Source organism: Callithrix jacchus, chromosome X (assembly GCF_049354715.1).
Source record: "Callithrix jacchus isolate 240 chromosome X, calJac240_pri, whole genome shotgun sequence".
Classification (NCBI taxonomy): Eukaryota; Metazoa; Chordata; class Mammalia; order Primates; family Cebidae; genus Callithrix; species Callithrix jacchus.
This window is the reverse complement of record NC_133524.1, coordinates 113,940,889-113,968,369: the sequence shown is the minus strand read 5'-3', so window position 1 is coordinate 113,968,369 and position 27,481 is coordinate 113,940,889. Positions and strand designations below refer to the sequence as shown.

The 27,481-nt window shown below is 37.1% G+C and overlaps 1 protein-coding gene across 15 annotated transcripts in view; it reads left to right on the top strand.

The window, feature by feature from the left end:
- KLHL13 (kelch like family member 13) overlaps positions 1-27,481 on the top strand; it is a 191,155-nt gene that overhangs the window by 75,224 nt on the left and 88,450 nt on the right. For 11 of the 15 annotated variants that reach the window (XM_035289793.3, XM_035289788.3, XM_078362537.1 and 8 more), the window contains one exon: positions 4-77. The exons of the other annotated variants lie outside the window; for them this stretch is intronic. In XM_035289793.3, coding sequence (XP_035145684.1) covers positions 28-77 — 50 coding nt within the window. In that variant the 5' untranslated portion in view covers positions 4-27. The remainder of the gene's footprint in view (positions 1-3; positions 78-27,481) is intronic. 15 annotated transcript variants of the gene reach the window in all.

The window sequence follows — 27,481 nt, the reverse complement described above, 5'->3', positions numbered from 1 at the left end:
CAGGTCATTATCCAACTTTTAGAGGTGATGGATCATCTGCATAGAGGGGAATTGGTTGCTGCAATACTTCGTAACCGGTATATTTATGGAAACAGTTTAACTTATAAGTTATATAATGTCGTTCCTATCTTTATATAACCTAACATAGCAGGCACTCAATAAATATTTGTTGAATACTTCGTATAAAATAAGTATTTACTGTATGAATGAAGTAGAGAATAACTAAGTGACAAAGAAATGGAATAAAGAGGATGTTAGTGGCAATGTATCCTGAGATAATAAAAAAATAGAAAATATATTTAGAAAATATAATTGGTACAAATAATGAACACCTGGAATACAGTCAATGGAGATATTTATTTGGATTTTTAGTTTTAAGGCTTATCTTTGAATAAATACAGGTATCCATAGCTTAAGAATAGACGTACCAACAACACATTTTTAGAAATAGGATTGTCCTGTGATTGTATATATTTATGTTATCTAAAAATCCAGTTAAAACTTTTTCAGGGAGTTACTATGAGATATTCAAAGCTTCTTCTGATAATTATGGATTTTATATTTATGATTTAAAGAAAAATAGCCTTGCTATGCAGATGTGACAGAGTCTTTCTTATTTCCCATAGCTTGACTGTACAGTTTGGGTGAAACATTTGGAATAGTAACTTAGAGTTGTTTGTATCCTGGCTCTGATGCTTACTAGTGGTATAGTCTTGGGCAAGTTTCATAGTCATTCGATACCTCAACTTCCTCACCCATGAAATGGTGTTAATAATAGTACCTACATTGCAGGGTTGTTGTGAAGATTAAATAAGTGTGAAAACAGGGGGGATGTATGAAAGTGTGTGTGTGTGTGTGTGTGTGTATGTGTGTGGACAGAGAGAAAAAAATAGAGAGCAAGCATGAGTGAGTAAGCTGGGCAGACAATAAGCAGTATATATGAGCTAGTATGACGGAACTTTAAAAAGTTCATGGAAAAAATGGAAATAAAAGATACAAATAAAAACAACTGTTTCTTAACATAACCTCCACCCAAATCAAGACCCGTTTTTAAGTGTTGATACCAACCATTTAGCCCATCTCTAAAGAACTGAGGGTCCTGGGAATTTAACCACAAAAGTATTTTTTCACATTATTAAGTGAAGAAAAATGGGTGTTCTTTAAAGGATTTTTAAGATTAGGAAGCAAAGAAGTCAGAATGCGCCAAATCAGTGCTTAATGATTTCCCATCAAAACTGCCCTTGTTTGAGAAATGAGCAGAAGCATTGTCATAGTGAAGAAGGACATTCTGGGGAAGCTGTCCTAGTCATTATTCTGGCAAAGTTTTGGCTAACTTTCTCAAAACAGTCTCATAATAAACAGCTGATATAGTCCTTTGGCCCTTCTGAAAATCCTCAAGCAAAACATCTTCGTCATTCCCAAAAAAACTGTGGCTCTGACTTTTGCTCATGACCAGTCTGCTTTTGCTTTGACTAGGTTACTTCCACCTTTTCCTAGCCATTGCTTTGATTGTGTTTGTCTTCAGAATCATGTTTCATTTCATGTCACTATTCTTTGAAGAAATACTTCAGGATCTTGATCCTACTTGTTTAAAATTTTCCATTGAAAGCTCTGTTCTTGTCTACAGCTGATCTGGGTGCAATTGTTTTGGTACCCATCAAGTAGAGAGTTTGCTCAACTTGAATTTTTCAGTTAGAATTGTTTAAGCTGAACCAACTCAGGTATCGATGATGTTGGCTATCAGGTCTGCTGTTATTTGTTGTCCTCTTTAATTAGGACATGAGCAAGATTATTTTTTTCCTTGCAAATTGATTTGGATGGTCTGCTGCTGTGGGCTTCATCTTTAACATCATGTCATCCCTTTCTAAAATGAGATATCCATTTGTAAACTACTGATTTCTTTGGGGGCCTTGTCCCATACATTTTCATAAAGCATCGATGATTTCACCATTATTCTACCCAAACTTTATCATAAATTTGATGTTTGTTCTTGCTTCATTTTTAGCAGAATTCATGTTGCTTTGATAGGGGCTCTTTTCAAACCAATGTGTTATCCTTTTTAGTGCTTCAAACTAGGTCCTGTGCAGGCATGTCATAACACATTACTTTGAGTTTATTTTTGAGCAAAAATTTGAAATTCATGCATAACTTTAAAAAAAAATACACATTTTGCATGAACTTTTTGAAGATTCCTCATATTATTCAAATATTTTTATATTTGAATTTTAATTATTTTAAAAATGTAATATTTGTGTTTTTCAATTCTGAGGTATTTTGAAATACAGGCATGTTGTAAAAGGAAAAGAAAATGTTGGAAAGTTGTGGTAGGAAGAGAATGTGTATAAAGTCACTGTTATTTGACAGATACCATAGAAGGAATTTTCCATAATAATCCCATTAGAGAAATATAATATGTGGGTGCCTGTTTGTTGGAATATATACAGTAGTACCCCTTTATCCATGGGGAATATGTTTCAAGACTCCCAGGATGCTTGCAACTGAGGATAGTACTGAATCCAACTGCCATCAATCAGAACAAGTTTCTGCTCATGTCTTCTACTCACAAATATAAACATTTTCCATCTTAACTAAGCACTTGCTATGCACTGTGGTCATAAATTTTGCACATTGAGTGTGACAGCAGAACTAGCACAAGCTTATTCTTCCTTCTCCAAAATATCACCAACAGAAGATTTCTTTCTTACTGTTGATCCTAGCAACCTCAGCATATGATTTTTTAAAATTAATTTATTTTATTTTAAATTCTGAGATACATATGCATGATATGCAGGTTTCTTACATAGGTAAACGTGTGTCCTGGTGGAGGGAGAGCATGCTTTTTTAGGTCAAGGACTTTGACCTTTTCACTTAAAGGAAACACTGTATGGCTTCTCTTTGACATATCCAAGTCACAAGTATCACTATTCTCGCATGATGGGCCATTATTAAGTTAAGTAAGGATTCTGTGAACACAAGTGCTGAAATACCTCAGCAGTTAATCTGATAACTGAGCTGGCTACCAAGTGACTCATGGGTGGGTAGCATTTACAGCATGGATACGCTGGACAAAGAGATAATTCACGTTGTGGGTGGGGTGAAGTAGGATAGTGTAAGATTTCATCATTTTACTCAGAATGATACACAATTGAAAACTTATAAATTGTTTATTCCTAGAATTTTCTATTTGACATTTTCTTTAGAATGTGGTTGACCACGGGTAACTGAAACCAGGGGAGAGTGAAACCATGTATAAGCAGGGACTTCTGTATGATCATCTGGACTAGGGCGGAATATTCACCTTATGGGCTGTGAAGTAGACTTGCTCACAGACGCAGAAAATAGGGAAGTCATAGCAGGGGTGATATGTGGCCATTTTGGGTGAAAAGAGGAGTAGATGAGGGGATGTTGAATTTATAGCTGCATGTAGCTCCTTCTTTATTGTTGCCATGTAATATTTCATTGTTTAAATATACGATAATTTATTTTATCTATTTTCCTGTTGACGGTCATTTAAGTTGCATTCAGTATTTGGCTATAGTGCATAAAACTGTTATTGGCATTCTTGTGTAAAATTTATTTTGGCCACATGCACTCATTTTGTTTGGATTTAGAGTATACTAGAAGTGGAATTGCCGGGACATAAAATAAGCTACTATTGTTTAACAGTTGTAGAAACTACCAAATGTTTTTTGAAACTAGTTATACTATTTTATACTCCCACCAATAATAAGTGAGAATCTTTACTAACATTTGATATTGTTAGCCTCTTTAATTTTAGCCATTTTCTGGGTGTGTAGTACTTTCTCATAATGGTTTTCACTCTTCATTTTCCTCATGTGTAATGATATGAATAGGTGTTAATATGTTTATTAGTTATTTGGATATATTTTAGAAGCATATGTTCAAGTGTTTTGGCCATTTAAAAAATGGGTTGTTATTTTATTTTGATTATGGAGTTTTAAATTCACTTGATATATAGGTATTTGTACTGTGACTATTTCCTTCCAGTCCATGGCTTACCCTCCCATTCTGGTATTTGTGTCTTTTGATGAACAGCAGTTCTTTTTTAAATGAAGTTCAGTTTATCATTTTTCTTCTGTTATGCTTAGTGCTTTTTGTATCTTGCCCAAGAAATCTTTGCCCTCTCAAATTTGAGGCTTTCTTCCAAAAGTTTTACAGTTTAAACCCTCACATTATGAATGCATTCTTGTTTGCAAACCAGAGAAGTGAATATGTAGACTAGATTCCACATAGAATCTAAGTTATTAATAAGACCACTTTACAAAAGAAAAGTTTCTTTTTACTTTTAATTCTAAGTTAATACCGTTGTAAATGGCAAAGTAGTTGAATGATAATTTTAATTAAATCTGGCATTGCAGAGAGACCTAGTCTTATGGTCCCAAGTTTATAACACAATGACTTTTGATTTTCTTCTCTTGTAACCTTTCTTATAAATAAAGCCCCTTTGAAAGAAACGTAATTCTGATTTTAAGTGATCCATACATAGAAAATAATGGGAAGCTGCATAATTCAAGTGTCAAAACCTGAGAAAAATGTTGCTTGTATGCATATGCAAATTATGGGTCAGTTTCAAATTCTCAATAAAATAAAACTAAAGACATTTAGAAATATATGAAAGGGTTCACATCTGCAATTACAGCATTTTGGGAGGCTGAGGAGTGCAGGTTATCCAAGGTTCAATAAATCTGGCATTGCAGAGAGACCTAGTCTTATGGTCCCTAGTTTATAACATAATTCAAGTTCAAGACCAGCCTGACCAACATGGTGAAACCCTGTCTTTACTAAAAATACAAAGAAAATTAGCCAGGCGTGGTGGTGCACATCTGTAATCCCAGCTACTTGGGAGGTTAAGGCATGAGAATCACCTGAACCCAGGCGGTGGAGGTTACAGTGGGCAGAGATTGTGCCACTGCTCTCTCCAGCCTGGGCGACAGAGCAAAACTCAGACTAAAATAAAAAAAAAAAAGTCCTGGGAGACCAAGATGACTGAAAGGGAGCTTCTCCAGAGTGCAGCTCCCACTGAGTGAGACAGAGAACAAGAGCGATATCTGCATCTCTGAGCGAGATACTGGGTTCATTCTAAAGGGACTGGTTGAACAGTGGGATTAACCCAACAAAAGGCAGCAAAACAGCCCAAAGGGGACAAGCCGAGGCAAAGCGGGGCACTGCCCCACCTTGAAAGTGTATCTGGCATGGAGGATTGGTGGGGAGCATCATCTCCTTGTTACTCTGAATCACGTACAGTGCTATACTCTGAGACTTGGGCAGCATACAGCCTAGGAAAATGCCACCTGGCTGAGACCCACCCTGAGTTGAAGACCCAGGTGACAGCCCAGGCCAGCAGCCCCAGCCAGACCGGTGCCTTGTCTGTGTAGATCAGGGCAGAGACTTGGTCTAACACTGAGAAAGCTACAGAAGGGAGAGTTGAAAGCGGGGAGGGGGATACGGCCAGACAGGCTCCACCCCCAAGATCAAGCAACCAGAATCCCTCTCCTGGGAGAGTATCACAGTTAACACATCAGATGGAGCTCTATATGGCAGCAGCAGGCGCAGCAGAGGGAGAGAAGCCTGCCATTGGGAAGGCGGGGCTAATCCCACTAGCATAAGTGGAAACAGGGGAAGAATAAACAGCAGCCCGGCTGAAACTGAGGCAGCCCAGCAGCACCACCATAGGCAGACAATGGACAGACTATCTCAAGGGGCATGCTGACATCTGCATTAAAAAAAAAAGCCTGATACAGGAGAAATAACCCCAACTTTAACAGAAAGGATGTCCACTCACAGATCCCATTCGAAATCACCAACTTCCAAGATCAAAGACAGATAAAGCCACGAAAATGGGAAGAAATCAGTGCAAAAAGGACAAAAACATCAAAGTCCAGAACACTCTCCTCCCTGGAGAGATCACAGCAACTCACCAACAAGGCAACAAAACAGGTCAGAAAATGATTTTGACGAGCTGATGGAAGCAGGCTTCAGAAGATGGGTAATAACAAACTTCTCTGTGCTACAAGAACACGTTCTAACCCAATGCAAAGAAACTCAGAACCTTGAAAAAAGCTTAGACGAAATGCTAACTAGAATAACCAGCCTAGAGAAGAACATAAATGACTTAATGGAGTTGAAAAACACAGCACGAGAACTTTGTGAAGCATGCACAAGTTTCAATAGCTGAATGGATCAAGCAGAAGAAAGGATATCAGACGTTGAAGATCAACTCAATGAAATAAAAAGAGAAGGCAAGAAAAGAGAAAAAAGAGTGAAAAGAAATGAACAAAGACTCCAAGAAATATGGGATTATGTGAAAAGACCTAATCTATGCTTGATCGGTGTATGTGAAGAGGAGGGGAAAATGATTCCAAGCTGAAAAACACTCTTCAGGATATTTTCCATGAGAACTTCCCCAACCTAACAAAGCAGGCTGACTTTCAAATATGGGAAATACAAAGAACCCCACAGAGAGACTCCTCAAGAAGAGCAACCCCAAGGCACATAATCGTCAGATTCACCAGGGTTGAAATGAGGGAAAAAAATGCTAAGGGAAGCCAGAAAGAAGGTCAGGTCACCCACAAAGGAAAGCTCATCAGACTCCCAGCAGGTCTCTCAGCAGAAACCCTGCAAGCCAGAAGAGAGTGGGGGCCAATATTCAACATCCTTAAAGAAAAGAAATTTCAACCCAGAATCTCATATCCAGCCAAACTAAGCTTCGTAAGTGAAGGAGAAATAAAATCCTTTGTGGACAAGCAATTACTGAGAGATTTCATTGCCACCAGACCTGCCTTACAAGAGCTCCTGAAAGAAGCACTAAATACAGAAAAAAACATCCAGTACCAGCCACTGGAAAAACAAACTAAATGGTAAAGACCAACGACACAATGAGGAAACTGTGTCAGCCAATGGGCAAAAGAAACAACCAGTAACTAAATGGCAGGACCAGATTCACACATAACAATATTAACGTTAGATGTAAATGGCCTAAATGCCCCAATCAAAAGACACAGACTGGCAAACTGGGTAAAAAGTCAAGACCCATTGGTGTGCTGTATTCAGTAGACCCATCTCACATGAAAAGACATGCATAGACTCAAAATAAAGGGCTGGAAGATCTACCACGCAAATAGAGAGCAAAAAAGAGCAGGGGTTGCAATTCTAATCTCTGATAAAATGGACTTCAAACCAACAAAGATCAAAAGAGACAAAGAAGGGCATTACATAATGGCGAAAAGATCAATACAGCAAGAAGAGCTAACTTTACTAAATATATATGCACCCATTACAGGAGCACCCATATACATAAAGCAGATTCTTAATGACCTACAAAGAGACTTAGACTCCCACACAATACTAGTGGGAGACTTTAACACTCCACTGTCAAAATTAGATCAATGAGACAGAAAATCAACAAGGATATCGAGGACTTGAATGCAGAACTGGAACAAGTGGACCTAATAGACATCTACAGAACTCTCCACCCCAAATCCACGGAATATACATTCTTCTCAGCACCACATCACACCTACTCTAAAATTGACCACATAATTGGAAGTAAATCACTCCTCAGCAAATGCAAAATAACAGAAATCATAAGAAACAGTCTCTTAGACCACAGTGCAATCATATTAGATTTCAGGATTAAGAAACTAACTAAAAACTGTACAACTTCATGGAAACTGAAAAACTGGCTCCTGAATGTCAACTGGATAAACAATGAAATGAAGGCAGAAATAAAGATGTTCTTTGAAACCAATGAGAACGAGGACACAATGTACCAGAATCTCTGGGACACATTCAAAGCAGTGTCTAGAGGGAAATTTATAGCAATAAATGCCCTCATGAGAAGTGAGTAAAAATCTAAAATCAACACCCTATCATTGAGATTGAAAGAGCTAGAGGAGCAAGATCAAAAAAACTCAAAAGCCAGCAGAAGACAAGAAATAACTAAGATCAGAGCAGAACTGAAAGAGATAAAGACACAGAAAACCCTTCAAAACATCAATAAATCCAGGAGCTGGTTTTTTGAACAGATCAGCAAAATGGACAGACTGCTAGCAAGATTAATAAAAAGGAAAGAGAGAAGACGCAAATAGATTAAATAAAAAATGATAACGGGAATATCACCACCAATCCCACAGAAATACAAACTACCACCAGAGATTACTACAAACAACTCTATGTACATAAACCAGTAAACCTGGAAGAAATGGATAATTCCTGGACACTTGCACCCTCCCAACACTGAACCAGGAAGAAGTTGAAACCATGAATAGACCAATAACAAGAGCTGATGTTGAGGCAGGAATTAATAGCCTACTACCCCAGAAAAGTCCAGGTCCAGATGGGTTCACAGCTGAATGCAACCAGACGTACAAAGAGGAGCTGGTACCACTCCTTCTGAAACTATTCCAAACAATCCATAAAGAGGGAATCCTCCCCAACTCATTTATGAGACCAACATTATCCTGATACCAAAACCCGGCAGAGACTCAACAAAAAAATAAAACTTCAGGCCAATATCCACGATGAACATAGATGCAAAACTCTTCAATAAAATACGGGTAAACCAATTGCAACAGCACATCAAAAAGCTTATCCATCATGATCAAACAGGCTTCTTTCGGGTGATACAAGGCTGGTTCAACATACTCAAGTCCATAAACGGAATCTACCACATAAGTAGAACCAAAGACAGAAACCACATGATTATCTCAATAGATGCATAGAAGGCCTTCGACAAAATTCAACAGCTATTTATGCTAAAAACTCTCAATAAACTAGGTATCAATGGAACATATCACAAAATAAGAGAAGCTATTTACAACAGGCCCACGGCCAATATCATACTGAATGGGCAAAAACCGGAAGAATTCCCTTTGAAATCTGGCACTAGACAAGGATGCCCTCTCTCACCACACTTATTCAATATAATATTGGAAGTTTTAGCAAGAGCAATTAGGCAAGAAAAAGAAAGAAAGGGTATTCAATTAAAGGAGAAAGTCAAATTGTCTCTATTTGCAGATGACATGATTGTATATTTAGAAGACCCCATCGTCTCAGCCCAAACCCTCTGTAAGCTAATAAGCAACTTCAGCAAAGTCTCAGGATACGTGCAGAAATCATAAGTATTCCTACACACTGATAAAAAACAGAGAGCCAAATCAAGAGTGAACTCCTATTCACAGTTGTGACAAGGAGAATAAAATACCTAGGAATACAACTAACAAATGAGGTAAAGGACTTCTTCAAGGAGAACTTCAAACCACTGCTCAAGCAAATAAGGGAAGACAAAAACAGATGGGAAAACATTCCATGCTCATGGTTAGGAAGAATCAATATCATGAAAATGGCCATACGGCCCAAAGTAATTTATAGATTTAACTTTATCCCCATCTAACTACCACTGACATTCTTCACAGAAATGGAGAAAACCACTTTAAACTTCATATGGAACCAAAAGAGAGCCTGCATAGCCAACACAATCCTAAGCAAAAAGAAGAAAGCTGGTGGCATCACGCTGCTGGACTTCAAGCTATGCTACAAGGCAACAGTAATCAAAACAGCATGGTACTGGTATCAAAACAGAGACATATACCAATGGAACAGAACAGAGGCATCCAGAGCAACACCACACATCTACAACCATCTAATCTTTGACAAACCTGATAAAAACAAGCAATGGGGGAAAGGATCCCCTGTTTAATAAATGATGTTGGGAAAATTGGCTAGCAATGTGCAGAAAGCAGAAACTGGACCTCTTCCTGACACCTTACACTAAAATTAACTCCAGATGGATTAAGAACTTAAATGTAAGACGTAACACCATAAAAACCCTAGAAGAAAACCTAGGCAAAACCATTCAGGACACAGGCATAGGCAAGGACTTCATGACTAAAACACCAAAGCATTGGCAACAAAGGACAAAATAGACAAATGGGACCTAATGAAACTCCACAGCTTCTGTACAGTATAGGAAACAATCATTAGAGTGAACTGGCAACCAACAGAATGGGAAAAATTTTGCAGTCTACCCATCTGACAAAGGGCTAATATCCAGAATCTAAAAAGAACTAAAACAGATTCACAAGATAAAGACAGACAAACCCATCCCAAAGTAGGCAAAGGATATGAACAGACACTTTACAAAAGAAGACATACATGAGGCCAACAAACATATGAAAAAATCCTAATCATCACTGGTCATTAGAGAAATGCAAATCAAAACCACAATGAGATACCATCTCACACCAGTTAGAATGGCAATCATTAAAAAATCTGGAGACAACATGCTGGAGAGGATGTAGAGAAATAGGAACGCTTTTACGTGGTGGGAGTGTAAATTAGTTCAACCATTGTGGAAGACAGTGTGGCGATTTTTCAAGGACCTAGAAATAGAAATTCCATTTGACCCAGCAATCCCATTACTGGGTATATAGCCAAAGAACTATAAATTGTTCTACTATAAGGACACATGCACACAAATGTTCATTGCAGTACTGTTTACAATAGCAAAGACCTGGAATCAGCCCAAATGCCCATCGATGATAGACTGGACAGGGAAAATGTGGCACATATACACCATGGAATATTATGCAGCCATCAAAAACGATGAGTTCTTGTCCTTTGTAGGGACATGGATGAACCTGGAGAACATCATTCTCAGCAAACTGACACAAGAACAGAAAATGAAATACCGCATGTTCTCACTCATAGGCGGGTGTTGAACAATGAGAACACATGGACACAGGTTGGGGAACACTACACACTGGGGTCTGTTGCGGGGAATAGGGGAGGGACAGCAGGGGGTGGGGAGTTGGGGAGAGATAGCATGGGGAGAAATGCCAGATATATGTGAAGGGGAGGAAGGCAGCAAATCACACTGCCACGTGTGTACCTATGCAGCTATCTTGCATGTTCTTCACAAAACCTAAAATGCAATAAAAAATAATAATACCTCAAAACCTAATAATAGTACCCCAAAACCTAAAATGCAATAAAAAATAATAATAATAAAAAAAGAAAACATAAGGGAAACACTCCTTGATATTGGCCTTGGCAATGATTTTTTTTGGATATCACACCAAAGGCTTAGACAACAGATACAAAAATAAACAAGTTGAGACTACATAGAAACATTCTGCATGGCAAAGAAAACAATCAACAAAATGAAAAAGCAGCCTACAGATTGGTAGAAAATATTTGCAAGCCATATGTCTGATGAGAGTTAATACCTTAAATATATAAGGGACTCACATAACTCTGTGGAAAAGAAACCCATCAAATAACACAACTTAAAAATGAGCAAAGAACCTGAATAGACATTTTTGTACCAATAATACATATAAATGACCAACAGACATATAAAAAGGTGCTCAACATCACATCATCAGGGAAATGCAAATAAAAACCACATTGAGATATCACCTTACACCTATTAGAAAAGTCATTATCAATCAGAAAGACAAATGATAGCAAGTGTTGGATAGGATGTAGAGAAGAGAACTCTTGCATACCATTTGTGGGAATATAAAATTGTGCAGCCATTAGGGTATAGAAGTTCCTCAAAACAGTAAATACAAAACTGCCATATGACCCAGCAATCCTACTTCTGGGTATATATGCAAGAGAAATTGAATTAGGACTTCCTTGAGATATCTGTGCTTTCAATGTTCATTGCAACATTTTACTCAATAGCCAAGATATGGAAACAACATTCAGTGGATGACTGGATAAAGAAATTGTGATACACACACACACACACACACACACACACACACACACACAATTGGATATTATTCAGCCTTTTAAAAAGAAGATAATGAAATTTACAACAACATGGATGGATGTGGAGGACATTATGCTAAGTGAAATAAGGCAGACATCAGATGAAAAATACTGTATTTGTAAATGTCAAATAGATAGAAACACAGGGGCAGGAGTAGGAAGAAATGGGAAGAAGAAGGTCTAAGCATGCAAATTTGCCTTTAGGTAGGATGAATAAGTCTAGAGATGTAATCTATGGCATGAGGACAATAGTTAATAATAATATATTATATTCCGAAAATTCACTAAGGAAGTAGATTTTAGGTGTTCTTATCACAGAAAAAGGCAGCTGTGGAAGGTGATGATGGATATATTAATTTGTTTAACTATAGTAATCATTTCACTGTATCTATGTATACCAAAACATCATATTGTACACATTAAATATATAAATAAAAATAGAAATAAAAAGGATAGGTTTTTATGTCTATAAAAGCTAAGTCTTAAAAACAACCCCTTAGATGGAAGAATTAATGAGTTATAAAAAATAGTTGGATATAAATAAAAATTTAAAAAAACAGTGCCTTTTATCTGTATGAGAAATAGCCATTTAGAAGATATAATGGAAACAGTTTATAGTAGCCACAAAACATAAATATTTGGTAATAACCCCAACAAAAATGTCTAGGATTTATATTACAAATATTTAAAAATTCTACCCAGAGACAGGAAAGAAGACATTTAAAAAATGGAGAGTTATACATACCATGTTTTTTTTTTTTTTTTTTTTGAGATGGGGTTTCACCATGTTGGTCAGGGGGCTGGTCTTGAACTCATGATCTCATGATCCACACACCTTGGCCTCCCAAAGTGCTGGGATTACAGGTGTGAGCCACTGTGCCTGGCGCATACTATGGTTCTTGATAAAAGAGTAAATGTGAAGAAGAGATACATTCTTTCCAAATTGTCCTATATTTCAACATAAACTTAGTAGGATATTTAAAAATTTGACAAAGGAAATCTTCAATAAGATAATGAGTATCTGAAGGAAATGTATCTCCATTATTAGTACAATGTCTGGTATGTGGTAATTACTTATTAATTAACTAAATAAATGAAGGACTATTAAAACATCTATATTTGTTCTGTTTATGACTCACCGAATGTTTATTGTATAATTGGTTAGAGCTAAATATTTTCACATGCAAAAGTATGATGAAAAGTGAGTCCTTCTGCTTATTGACCTTATATCTTCTGGGGTTGTGGTGTGGTCAGATAATAACTATTCTATAGCTATATCTTTACTTTAGGATAACATTCAATGTTAATCTCACATTGCACAACTATGCATGAAGGCATGAAAAAGCATGATGCATTCACAGAGCTATAATAAAAATCAGATGATTATTATTCATAGTGATATGGGGCACAGTAAGAAAAGGCTGGAGATGAGTTAAGAGAGGCAGGTAGGGACCAAGTAAAGAAGCATTTTATGTGTCATGCTAAAGAGTTTACATACTTCACAGACTGTAGAGATCTGAAGCATACCAACAGAAGAGTGACGTGATCCGCTTTACACTGCTACAAAGATCACTTTGGTAGCTGTATGGATTATTTGGGGAAGGAGGAGGGGAAAATTCAGAGACAAGTGATCAGTCTATTGTAGTAGTCAAAGAAAGAAACGAAAAGAGTCTGAAGAAAGGTGATAGCAGTGGGAATGAATGAAAAGGAATGCATTCGTGAAATACTTAGGGGTAAATTTGACAATATTTGGCAACCAACTGGATTCTTCACACTCTAGTCAGAATGATCTTTTAAAATTGTTAATCCGATAATGTCACCTAGATTGTCCTTTCCTGTTTACGACTATTAAAATCCTACTTGTTCCTCAAGACCCATATTGAATTCCATACCCTACATAAAGGATTATATGATCAATCCAATCACATGATCAGGAGAGCTTCTTGCCTCTGAACTGTTTTACAACTGCAATGAATTTTATCATGCTTGGTTCTGCATTGAAGTAATTTGAGCTTTTATTTGCTTATGCCTAAGAGAGCCCTTTCAGAGAGTGACTGGCTGTATCTAATGTATTTTTATGTCCTGTATTGTACATAATGCAAGATTTTGCACATAGTAAGCTTTCCGTAACTACCTGTAGAAGTTGTAGCATTTATTAACAATTACTGGCTGGTGATTTTATTCGGTGAAACGGTTTAGTTTCTTTTTGTTTCCCACAGTCAACTGTTACTTATAGTTAAGTAATTTTTTTTTGAGGTGTAGTTTCTCTCTTGTTGCCCAGGCTGGAGTGTAATGGTGCAATCTAGGCTTGGTGCTATCTCAGCTCACCACAACCTTTGCCTTCCGGGTTCAAGCTATTCTCCTGCCTCAGCCTCCTGAGTAACTGGTATTGCAGGCATGCACCATGACACCTGGCTAATTTTGTATTTTTAGTAGAGACTGGATTTCACCATGTTGGTCAGGCTGGTCTCGAACTCCCGACCTCAGGTGATCAGCCCACTTTGGCTTCAGAAGTGCTGGGATTATAGGCGTGAGCCACCAGGCCCAGCCAAGTAATTTAATATTAAGTGACAATCTTTAAAACTATCAAATAGGCTAATTGAATTTAGCATAGATTCTAGAAATAAATTCATACTTTTGTACTGACATAATGTGTCATGTCCTCATAGTATAGAATGTCAAGGGAATACAGGGCTGGGAATCAGGTCATTCCATATTTAAAATATTTAGCCTTTACTATTTTTCTAGCAGTGTCCTCATCTGTAAAATATAAGAACTGGAAGATAGAAATCTTCCTTTTCAATTTAAAATTCTAAAAATATTTTTAAGCCTAAGCACATAGTATATGCTAAAGAAACACATATGTGATTATCTTCATATAAAACAAATTTAACAAGGTGATCAGTCATTGGAGATAAATGCTTTTATTACTTTATCATAATATGGTTTTCTGACTTTCAATGAAGGTATTTTTTCTGTGCTTTTTGAAGATTAAAAACTTGTGAGGGTCTAGTTTTATCATCGGTGATGTAAGTGTGGCAATAATTGTAAGTCAAATCTTTGGCTAGATCTAGCCAATAAAAATAGGAGGGTAACACATGAAATTCTGAGACCAGTTAATTTTTTTTTTTTTTTTTTTTGGAGATGGAGTCTCACTCTGTTTTCAGGCTGGAGTGCAGTGGTGCAATCTCTGCTCACTGCAACCTCCGCCTCTGGGCTCAAGTGATTCTCCTGCCTCAGCCGCCCAAGTAGCTGGGACTACAGGCATGTGCCACCACACCTGGCTATTTTTTTCTGTATTTTTAGTAGAGAGGGTGTTTCATCATGTTTGCCAGGCTGGTCTCCATCTCTTCACTTCATGATCTGCCCGCCTTGGCCTCCCAAAATATTGGGATTACAGGCATGAGCCACCATGCCTGGCCTAGACCTGTTACGTTTTATACATTGGAATTATTTTGGTTTAGAAATTCTGTAGGTTGGCCTGGCACAGTGGCTCACTCCTGTAATCCCAGCACTTTGGGAGTCTGAGGCAGGCGGATCATGAGGTCAGGAGATCGAGATCATCCTGGCTAACATGGTGAAACCCTGTCTCTACTAAAAATACAAAAAAATTAGCCAGACGTGGTAGCTGTAGTCCCAGGTATTCGAGAGGCTGAGGCAGGAGAATTGCTTGAATGCGGGAGGCAGAGGTTGCAGTGAGCTAAGATCATGCTTCTGCATTCCAGCCTGGTGACAGAGTGAGACTTTGTCTCAAAAAGAAAAAAAACAAAAAAAAAAACCTGTGGTTTTTGGTTACTCATTATTATTGTCATAAGATGTAGATGCACATGAAATTTATCGCCATACTTGTTCTTATAAATGAAGAGTTGTGTGTTTTCATACAAAGGGAATGAGCTTGTTAGTAATGTTGCATGTTTTATACATTTAGAGGGATTTTCCAGGTCATAAGAAAGTGTTTCTGTTCTTGGGGAGAATAATTGCTACTCCAATTTCTCTCATCCTACCTATCTGAGTGTTGCTGTTTATATTTACATTCCTTTTGTGCAATCACATCTACTGCAATTATTTCAGTCCTTGCCTACATACTGAAGACCTTTCATTTATAGCTCAAATCTAAATTTTTTTTCTGAGTCTCAGACTAAAAGTTGTTTATTTTCTCCCTCCACCACTTTTGTTTGTTTGTTTGGACTCTACAAGGAATGCATATTTATTATAGAGCACTTAGAAAAATAGAAAATTATATGTGTGCAGAGTAAATAATCACATAAGAAAACCTCTATTAACAACTCTATTATTTTCACTCTAGTCTTCTGGTGCATTTTTAAATGTAACTAAGGTTGTACTCATTGACCATGATCTGCTTATAGTAGTGTGGTTAAGAGTGAGGCTCTGAAGTCTGCCAAATTTAGGTTTCGTTCAAACTCTGCTACTTACTAGCTTTGTGAAATTTGGAAAGTTTCTTAACTCCTATGAATCTGTTTCCTCATCTGTAAAATAAAGTAATATGACTGTGTGGGATTATTCTGTGGATTAAATAAAATATTTGTAAGATAGTTAAGTTCCTGGCACATGGTAAATAATGAATAAATGGAAGCACTTACTGTTTTATTATACTATATATCATGTCGGTACCTCCTTGTTTTTCTTACTAGGTTTTGAATATTTTGACATCAATAAAAAGTTGTGGTAGTTATATGGCTGCATGGTATAAGCCATTCGGTGGTACAAACAATGTCTTAATATTAGATATTTAGGCTGATTCCATCTTGGGGGTACTAGTTGTAGTAGTGCCTTCCATATCTGTTATAATTTCTTTTTTTTCTTTACCTTCTATTTGTTGATTTTTGCTCTATACTATATCAGATCCTCTCTTTACTCCCTCTAATGTACATTTTGTTTGTCACACTGGTTTAGTTTCCTTGCCATCGACCAACGTAATTTATATCTTTCCCCATCTTATCTTACTTGGCTTTCTCTTCTGGGCTCATTGAAGTCATGTTTCCTTATTCAATAAGAAATAGTGTTTTTTAACACCTTTCCATTGCTACTTTCCATGCTAGTTGTTTTTGTTTTTGTCTGTTCATTCTCAAAGGAAGAAAGACTCCCTGAAAGGCCTTTGTACTATTGTTTGAAATGTTTTTGTTCATGGTCTTTATGTGGCTGACTCTTGTTGTCTAGATCTTCACTTAAATATCCTCTTCTCTGAGAGGTTTCCTTTGCCCAACCAATCTAAAGTGGCTGCTTGTATACTGTCTAACGTCATATCATCCCAGTTTAATTCTCTGCATAAGACTCATCACTCCTACTATTAGACATTTTCCTTCTTCATTTATTTTCTATCCCCTTTCACTGGAATAGAAGCCTCAAGAAGCCAGGCATCTTGTTCGACTTGTTCACTGCTTTAATCTAAGCACCAGCAATCATTTCTTACACACATGAGTTGCTCAATAACTATTTGCTGAATGAATGAAGGAATTAACTATTTCCCATCTGTGTATACTCTTGTGCACGAATCCCACCCCTTTCTCTGACTTTTATCTATGAGTCAATACTAATAGAAATAAGTGATTGAATAAATAAATAGGGGAGAAGAGGCAAGTCTTCCTTACAGAAGAATTTCATATTTTATTTGTGAATATGTTTGTTTGTATCTATATCTTCTTTAGATACTGAACTTTATTCACCTACCCTTGGGTGTTAATTTAATGATTCACTTACACAGAAAAGTATGTGAAATGGAATAAAATAGTAACTTCATAGTGAAGAAATCAGACAAATACTATCAGCAGTAGACAGAATAGGCCCCCCCCAGGATGTTCACATTTTAATCCCCAAAACCTGTGATCATGACATTGTTCATGGCAAAATGGACTTGCAGATGTGATTAAGTTAAGGTCTTTGAGCTAAGGAGATTATCCTGGATCATTCAGGCAGGCCCATTGCAATCAGAAGAATCCTTATAAAAGGGACACAGGTGCAAGTCAGAGAAAGGAGATGTGATGATGGATCCAGAGGTTGGAGTGATGTGATGCTCTTTGAAGATATAGGAAGGTGCCATAAGCCAAGAATGCAGGTAGCCTCTAGAATCTGGAAAAAGAAAACCCCAAAATCAAGGAAACCATCTTTCTCCTGGAGCTTTGCCAATGCTTAATTTTTGACTTCGAACCTCTGGAGCTGTAAGATAATCAACTGAGGTTGTTTAAAACTACTGTTTGTGATCATTTGTCACAGTGGCAATAAATTAATATGCCCTGTTTCCAGAGTCCGACACAAAGGCTTCCTAATCTAATATGTACCAGGTGCTGTAATTTCTGACTTGATGTAAGCACAAAGAGGAATTGATGGCAGTGGTGATCAGAAAGGGGCACACAGTATAAGGTACTAGAACTCTGGCTGCTTTAAAAAGCAACACCATTGCCAGGTCTCAGTTTCAGTGCTGGTACTGGTTTTCCTGACTCTGTCTACAAGATACTTAACAGTAAGTTGGGCAAGGCAGGATCAGAAGTAACTAGCTATTTGTTATTTAAAATTGAATATTCATGTATTTATATTCTTCTTATGCAATTGTATAATTTATGCTCATTGAGAAGCATTTGGAAAAATTATAGGAAAGTATAATCCCACTGCTCTGAAAGCACTGTTAATATTTTGGAGCTCATAAATACAAATGTTTATTCAACACAAAGATTCCCTAGTATTGCAAACATGATATATCCAATGTCCAATCCCATGTGATCTTTGCCCTGAGTACCTCCCTTCTCATCTATAGTCTTGGTCTTGTTTGATGATACCACCATTCACTCAGGTGCCTGACTCAGAAACCTGGGCATCATCCTGGACTCTTGCTCATCCTTCACATTCAGTCAGTCACCAAGTCCACTTCTCCTTCCCAATTATTTCTCCAATTCACTCCCCCTGCTGCTTTATCCTTATTATCACTTCCTTAGTTTTGGCCCACATAATTTGTCAGCTAGATAAGTAAAATATCCTCTTAATTTTTTTTTTGGCTTCTAGTCATAGCCCTCTCCTTCTCCCCTGACAGTGTATCCCTCTCTTTGCAGCTGTAATGATCTTTCTGAAATGTAAATATGGTTATATTTTTTCCTTGTTTAGATTTCTTCAGTGGCTCCCAGTGTGGCAAGATCTCTTATATGGCTCCTCTCTACCTCAGCAGGCGTTTTACCTGTGCAGAGCGTACATTGCAGCCTTCCCCAACATTGGAAAGTGACACTTTCTCTTATATTACCATTTCTCTTTCTGGAATGCTTTCTCTCATATGTTGGGCCTAACCAACTCCTGTTTATTCTTCAAGATCTGTCTGTGAAACTTTCACTATATATATATATATATAATTTTAAAAAGTTAAAAAAAACTAAGTCACAGACACACACATTAGCCTAGGCCTAGGTTGGGTCAGGATCGTCAATATCACTGTCTTCCACCTCCACATCTTATCCCACTGGAAGGTTTTCAGAGGCAATAATATGTAGGAAGCTGTTATCTTCCATGGTAATAATGTCTTCTTCTGGAATACGTTTTTAATGATTAACTGCAACTGTTTTAAAGTTAACTTTTTAAAAATAAGGAGTATACTCTAAAAATAACAATTAAAAGTATAGTATAGTAAAGTTGTAAAAAAAAAAGGTTATGTAAAATTTTCAAAGGCTCCTGAACAAAAGTTGTGTAATGTTCTATTTGGGTTACATGTGACTAGGAATATGGACCCATGAAATAATTCAGAGCCTTAATGTGAATGCTTTTAAAAATATATAGCCAGAGGACAAAGTTTTCCTTTGTTTTTCTGGTTATCAGTGCTGTGTTACATATTGACCCCTTCCCTTATTCAACACTTGGTTTTCTTTCTACCATTACTTTGTTTCAGATTAAAATGAAAAGAAAAAGATTAATACCTTTTTTGCCTGGAACATGCCCTTTCATTGGATTACAGTTTCTGTGCCTGTCTTTGGGACTTATTGATAGCGATGGCAATTTAAAGGCTTTGTGATCTACAGATAGCCCTACTATGATTCTCTTCTAAGAGTCCGTAATCCACCATTGAGAGAAGAGCAATATATCCTCCTCCCTTCTTGAGGTCCTCTGTATCCATGGTGTGTTATGAAATGCATGATCCTGAAGGTAAAGATGTTTTCCTATATGGCATAGCTGACATAGATATGAGCTATAGATAGCTAGAATAAAATCCTCTAGTGATCTTTGCAATCTGTTTTAGGGGAAACAAATACCAGAAGCAGCAGAGGAAATCCAAATTAAATTTAATGTTATTTTTGACAGGAAGAGCTGTGCCTAGATGTAGACAGTGTCATTTTTTCCCCGGCACATTATTGAAAATACTAATATGCAACTCTGTCCAAGTTTGGCTCAGATCAGCCATCTTCCAGGGCTGGCAGGGTTTCTCCTTCTTCTCCTCCTCCTCCTCCTCTTTTTTTTTTTTTTTTGACAGGGTCTCCTTCTATTGCTCAGACCGGAGTGCAGTGCCTCAAGTGATTCTCCCACCTCAACATCCTGAGTAGCTGGAACTATGGGTGCACACCACCATGCCTGGAAAACTTTTTTTTTATTTTGTAGAGATGGGGTCTCACTATGTTCATCAGGCTGGTTTCAAACTCCTGGCCTGCAAGTGATCCTCCCACCTGGGCTTCCCAAAGTGCTGGGATTATAGGTATAAGCCACCTCACCTGGCTGACTCCTACTTTTGACTTCTCAAACTTGGGAGGTTATTCAAATCATTGGGAGGTCACCTAGAACACACTTTTCTCTCTAGATACCCCGAAGCAGTCAGTGCTAAGACTAATAAGGCCTCTAGGGACTGATAATTATTTGATCTTCAGCCCCCAGTGCCTGCCCCTCAATATTACATTTATCCTTTGACCATGTGATATGAAGGGAAAAGAATATTAATATTAGCTTTGGATCCTATACTCCTTCCCATTTCCCTTTAAGGGTAGTTTATTCACCTGAATAACCTTTCTGTTGTAAAGGCAGAATGTGATACTGAGTGTGAAGTTTGAAAACCAGTTTTCTGGTCTTGGCTCTGCCAACCTAACAGTTGTACCAGTTTCTTTCTTCTTCTTTTTTTTTTTCAGAACAGAAATACTTTCTCCCATCTTGAAAATTAATGTGATGATATGTTTGAATCACTATGTTCTCCCTGAAAGGTGAACCCTGAATAAATTCAGGTTGATTTTTTTGAAAGGAGCTGAAAGCAGAGTTAAGGCTATTTGCTTTTCTAAAAATAGCTGTGGCTCCACAAATAACATACGACATTTTTTAGAGATAGAAAAAGATTGTAGATATAGTGTTAACCCTCTTAAATGTAGAATGACAGGGAATCTGATATGCAAAGGTGAGATAATTTGTCCAAGTTCACATAGCAAGGGAAAGGGCCAAGACATGAGTACCCAGAGGTTTTTTTTTAAATCTTTTTGGCACAGTTAAGAGTTATTTTTGCCTAAGAAACCTACATTTCACATATTTAATGCAAAATAAAACCCTTCTTTGGTAAAATGTATTCTGTTAGACTTTTACTATTGTACAGTTCTTGTGATGAACTTAGTATTTATAGTTAAATTAGTATAGCCTTTACCACTATTTTCATATGTAAAAAACTTTTCCTCTTATTTAAATAGTTCCAGTAGTCTCTTTTCTGTGGGTTGGATGGAAAGTAAGTATTGACCTAATAATCGTTGTGTAGTGGGGAGGTGGATAAAAATAGAATGGAAAGTCAACCCAGTCTGTTTTAAACTTTGCTATGTGTGCAATGCTGATGTATTATATGGCCTTAAACATGTATTTAATGACACTGCCTACATCCAGGCACAGCCTTTGCTGTTAACAACATTGTTAATTCAGTTAAACTTCGCTCCTCTGCCTCTGTTGTTTTGTTTACCTAAAAAGACTGCTAAAATCATTACAGAGTTTATTTCCAGCTATTTATAGCCCCATGTATTAGTTTTCTATTGCTGCTGTAACAAATTACCACAAATCCAATGTTTTAGAGCAACACTCATTTGTTACCTTTCAGTTTTGCAGGTCATTGGCCTAAAATTAAAGGACTGTGTTGCTTTCTGGAGGGTGTAGGGGAAAATCCGTTTCTTTGCCTTTCCCAGCATCCAGAGGCCACCTATGTGCCTTTGCTCATGTCCCTCTTCCTTTATCTTCAAATCCAACAGTGCTGGGTCAAATCTTTCTCATATCTCCTCACTTGAACCTCTGCTGCTTTCTTCTTCCAACGTTAAGGAGCACAACTGAATAATCCAGGATAATCTCCCCATCTCACAGTCTTTAACTTAATCACACCTGCATCATCTCTTGCTATGTTAGGCAACAAATGCACAGGTCCCAGGATTTAAGATGTGGACATCTTTGGGGGCTCGTAATTCTGCCTACCACGCCCTATATCTATGTCAACTATACCATACTGTGAGTTTTGTTTTTGGAAGGTATTAAGATAGTGGCTCTTTTCAACTTAAAATATTATTTAAAAAAATATTTAACACAAATTTTTGTCCCAATGCTCTCCGTGCAAGAAAATTTCCAGCCATTATGAATAATTGTTCAATATTTTATATATACAGTCATCCATTGTTATCTGTGGGGCATTGGTGCCAGGACCTTCTGCTGCTACAAAAATCTACAGATGCTCAAGTCCCCGATAACATTAACACATTCTAATCAAAGCCCATTCAAATTTTTTCCAGTTATCCTGAAAGTGTTATTGATAGGAGAAAGCTCAACTTCAGAATTATGCATTGCATTTAATTGTACTGTCTCTTTAGTGTTTTTCCATCTGGAACACTTTCTCAATGTTCTCTTGACTTTCATGACCTTGACACCTTTGAACACTACAGGCTGGTTAATTTGTAGAATGTCCCTCAGTTTGCATTAGTCTTAATTTTTCCTCATGATGCTATTTAGGTTTTGTTTCTTCAGCAGGAATTACATAGACATGATCTTCTCATTGCATTCTATCAGGTGGCATCTGATATTGACTTGTCCCATACAACTAGGAATCTTAATTAAGGTGGTATCTGTCAGGCCTCTCCACTTCAAGGTTACTTTTTCTTTTATTTCTAATTAATTGTATTTCTCATGAGGTTGAAAATACTTTGAGACTATACAAATACCTTATTCCTTATCAGACTTTCAATATTTCATTTATTGCATCAACATGGAATCATAGTTTCCTATTTTATTCAGTTATAATCTTTTATTTATTTTGATGCCAAGTAGTTCTGTATTCGTACGATCTCCTTCAAGTTGGTATGTATATCTTTTTATCAAGTCTCCATCATCATTCCTTATATTCAGAGTTTATATTATACTTTCTGAGTGCTTCATTACATTCCGTTTCATCTTGTACTTTCTCTGCCTTAGCTCTGTAATCAGGCATCGTGATTCCTTTTAGCAGAGAATCATATGTTGAACCAAAATCTCTTTGTTAGGAGTGCTCATTGCTGTTCCAGTATTGCTGTTTTGAGGCCCTTTTGATGGAAAGAGCTAGGAAATATTTGTATGCCTGTATATACACACATAAATGCATATACACATTTATACATATATGTCTGTATCTTTATACATTGAAACCATGAGTTCTCACCAATACCTTCAATTTTGATCTAATACCATGAGGTTGATTCTAGTTTTCTCCGTTTTCATGATTTCACTTCTCAGTTGCTAACATTAAGAAACATATCTCTTATTATTTGACCAGTTCCTTCACATGTAGCCAATACCCTGTTGACACACCCTTGCTTCCGTGAGTCTGTTTGGCTTCCAGAAATCCTGGCTGTAGCTGCCGCCTCCCTGGATGAATATCCTCATTTTGTTTGCATTTCACCTTACCACCTCAGGCCACCATTGTTGTAGTCTTCCTGCAGTGACACCTTCCTCATCTTCTCAAGCCCCACAAAGAGTCTCTCTGGTGCTTCTTTACAGGGCATGCCTGTTTTGCTTGGCCCCACTAATGGATTGAACTCTTCAGGAAGGGGAAGGGAAGGAACATTTTCGGTACTTTGATGAGTTGTTGCCACCTTTTTCCTTACAGCCATGATATGTAAGGATTACTACCCTTGTACTGGATACTTACTTTCTATTTTTGTAGTTCCTATAAATTCTGCTTTCCTGTGGTCAACATCCACATTTAAAAATTATAATTTAAGAGATTTTTGCTTGTCAATTTGAGTTATTTTCTTCAGATTAATGTTAATTTGTTTGTTGGTTTATTATTATTATTATTGTTATTATTGGTTTGATTTTTACCTAATAAAGTATTAAAAATGAGGCAACTGGAAGTAAGATGATTTTCACGTAATTATGGTTTAATTATTTAGAATCACTACTGCTTTCTCATGATACTCCTTTTTGTTATTTTTATTTTATTTTATTTTTATTTTCACTAACCAAACAGCAGTGATAAATATAAACTATCGGTAAAGCTGGCTTAGAAAAAAAGAGTTAAAAAAAAAAAATGAGACGGGATCTCTATGTTGCCCAGGCTGGTTTTGAACTCCTGGCTTCAAGTGATCCTCCCACTTTGGCCCCACAAAGTGTTGGGATTACAGGCTTGAGCCACCATGTCTGGACAGAGTGAAGCCTTTTATTTTTGAATAGAGGTATTTAAAAAATCTATTGCACAGTAACCTATTCCTGATTATTTAGGGTTAGGGACATGAATTCGAAAAGTTTGATTTCCTTAGCATGACGTAGAAAGCTCTTCACATTGGGCTTTCAAATTTCCTTTCTAGCCTCAGTTTCTGCTGCTTCTCATTTTGGTCCTCTGTGCTATTATTATACCGCATTATTTACCCTTCCCCAATTGTGCCACATTCTTTTGCATTTCTGTGATAGTGTGTGATTATCCAGAAGGTAGATCAAGCACATGCTTGGAACACCAACCAGATATAGGTACCAAACAATGAGGAAGAAAAGGAGTATATGATATTTCATGTCATCATCAAGGAAATTATATCTTTGTTGGACTTCCTTACACTTAATCCACAGTTTATAATTATTTATATTTTGAAATACATGTGAGGGAGCACCATAGCCTTTTCTGTAATTAAGGCCTCTGAATGTTTATTTAGGCCCTTCTCTGTGCCTTTGCTCTTGCTGGATCTTAGCACTGTGAACCCTGCCTCCAAGAGAATTGTGTGATATTCCATCCCATAGGATTTTATTGCACATCTATCATAACACTAAGCACTTTGTATAATAATTTTTTAATCATCTCTCCCGATCAAACCATGAAGTCGATGAGGAAAATGACATCTTCCCATCTAGCCATCTATTTCCTACATGCAACCCAGTGATTTAAGCAAAGTAGAGACTCATTAAGTGTTGTTAAATTGAATAATTTATTGTCTTGTTTCTATATGCAGGTGGTGGCTCTTATAGCAGAGATTAAATTATGTCTCCTAAACTGTTATGGCACTTTATTCATTAGTATCTGCTTGGATAGAATTTGACATGTCCAGGTAGTCCAGTTTGTTAATATATCAAACTGTTCAGAGAATAGGCAGTGTTCAGAAATAAGAAATCTGAAAAATCTGTAAGATTCTTATGCAACACGATGGTTTACTGGAGGCTTTTTTTTTTTTTTTTTTTTTAGTCGGGCCTCACTCTCATCCCGGTTGGAGTGTAGTGGCACGATCTTGGTTTGCACGATCACTGCAACCTCTGCCTCCCAGGCTCGAGTGATCCTCCCACCTCAGCCTCCTGAGTAGCTGAGACCACAGGCATGTGCCACCACTGCCAGCTAATTTTTTTGTATTTTTGGTAGAGACCAGATTTCACCATGTTGCTGAGGCTGGACTCAAACTCCAGAGCTCAAGTGATCCACCTGCCTCAGCCTCTCACACTGCTAGGATTACAGGCATGAGCCACCATATACAACCCTACTGGTGGCTTTTTCTTCCAACTTGCCCAGTGTTCTGACAATAAGGATTTAGTTTTGTATACTCATGTTCATTCAATTGCATTAGTTCTTTAAAAATCAAAGACTCTTTTCAGTTAGATTTGGATCAGAGTTGTAGGCACTTTCTGATTTTCTCACTTAAAGCAGTTCAAGGAGAAAACAATGAAAAATTATGTTGTTGGATGGATATCACATTACCACTGGCTCTTTTGCTATTTAAATATCATCTATTCATGGCCTGCAGGAGCCGTATAATGACTTAACTTGTTCCTGTCCTATTGTGATAGTTCTGTCACAGACTACAAAAAGGTTCCAAAAGTCATCTTTTGAGTTTTAAGCCATCTGAGTAGAAAGTTTTCTAATGGCAGTGGTTCCCAGATGCCAGTTAGCTCATGGAAAATGATTTGTTATGGATATTGTCACAGGTCTGCAGTGACAGAAAGCTAACTTTATTAATTACAAGGGACCATCCTTTATTCTGAGATTGTTCTTTAGGATTTTTGCTTGTTCAAATGCTCTTTTGTCCTTAATTTAATGAAATTAAATTTATGATGGTAATTGTAACATTTATTCAGGCCCTTCTCTGTGCCTTTGCTCTTGCTGGATCTGTACCCTTATATGAAACCCTTGAGATGAGATATGTTTCAGAACTTACATTCTTTTTGGATTTTAGAAAGGTAACACAATCTATATATACTATATTCCATAACAGCCCTAGCAGGGTTTAAAGTGATACCCCATAATCAGTTACAGTACTGTTTCTGCAGTGAAATGTAAGAATATTTATACCAACAGACAGAAAAAGCCTGTGAATAGCCTCATGTCAGTTCAGGTCAAGCTTTACTGCCAGATGAGTTCATATCAGATCAGATTTTGCTGCCAATTCAGTTACAGGCAAGAAAAAATTGATTTCCAAATGTTTGGATTTTGAAATTGTGGATAAGGGGTTGCCTTTTTAAATGTCCTAACTTGCAAAATAAAGTTGAGTATCCTATGTAGGACCCCAAAATGTTTTTGAAATTTCACTGGTTCACAAAATCCAAAAGCATGGGAAACACCCCTTGAAAGCTATTGAAGTGAGTATAACTTTACTGTTATACTCATCCCTACCCAATAATAATTTTTCTATTTTGTTTGCAAGGAACTACATTGATGTTGTAAAAATCCCTAAAAATACTTTTAATCAAAGTAGATTGAAATTAAGTTTATCTTGTAGCAATTTTAGGAGGTTGGGGCAGGAGAGAAGGTTGCAGCCTGAATCCATCCACAATTCTCAGTGATGGATTAGGATTCTCTGATAGGGTTGGGTTTTAGCTTGACTAGCTTGACAAGTCCTCCTGGCTGCATTTGTTTGGCCAAATAGATTAGTGGGGATGTTGGTCTGTTTTGGGTAAGGGGAATGTGAAATACCTATGTGAACATAGATTAAATTATTAATCTTTGGCATTTGTAGCTTATGTTTCTATCCATCAGATGGGGTTAACAGTTTCCATCTCACAAGTATAAAATGAATTAGGAGCTATGAAAATACTTTGACAATGAAGAGCACATTAGCTTATAAAATCAAAATCTTGTAGAAGAAGTTATATAGTATGAACTAATAGAATCGAAACAACACAGCTATACATTTCTTGTCCTAGTAAATTTGTCTAGAAAGTAGACTTGGTAAAACAATTATTTGACCTAACTGGGTCATAATTTGGCTCTTGCTTAAGAACAGTATTCTCTGTTAACCTATGTACCAGTTAT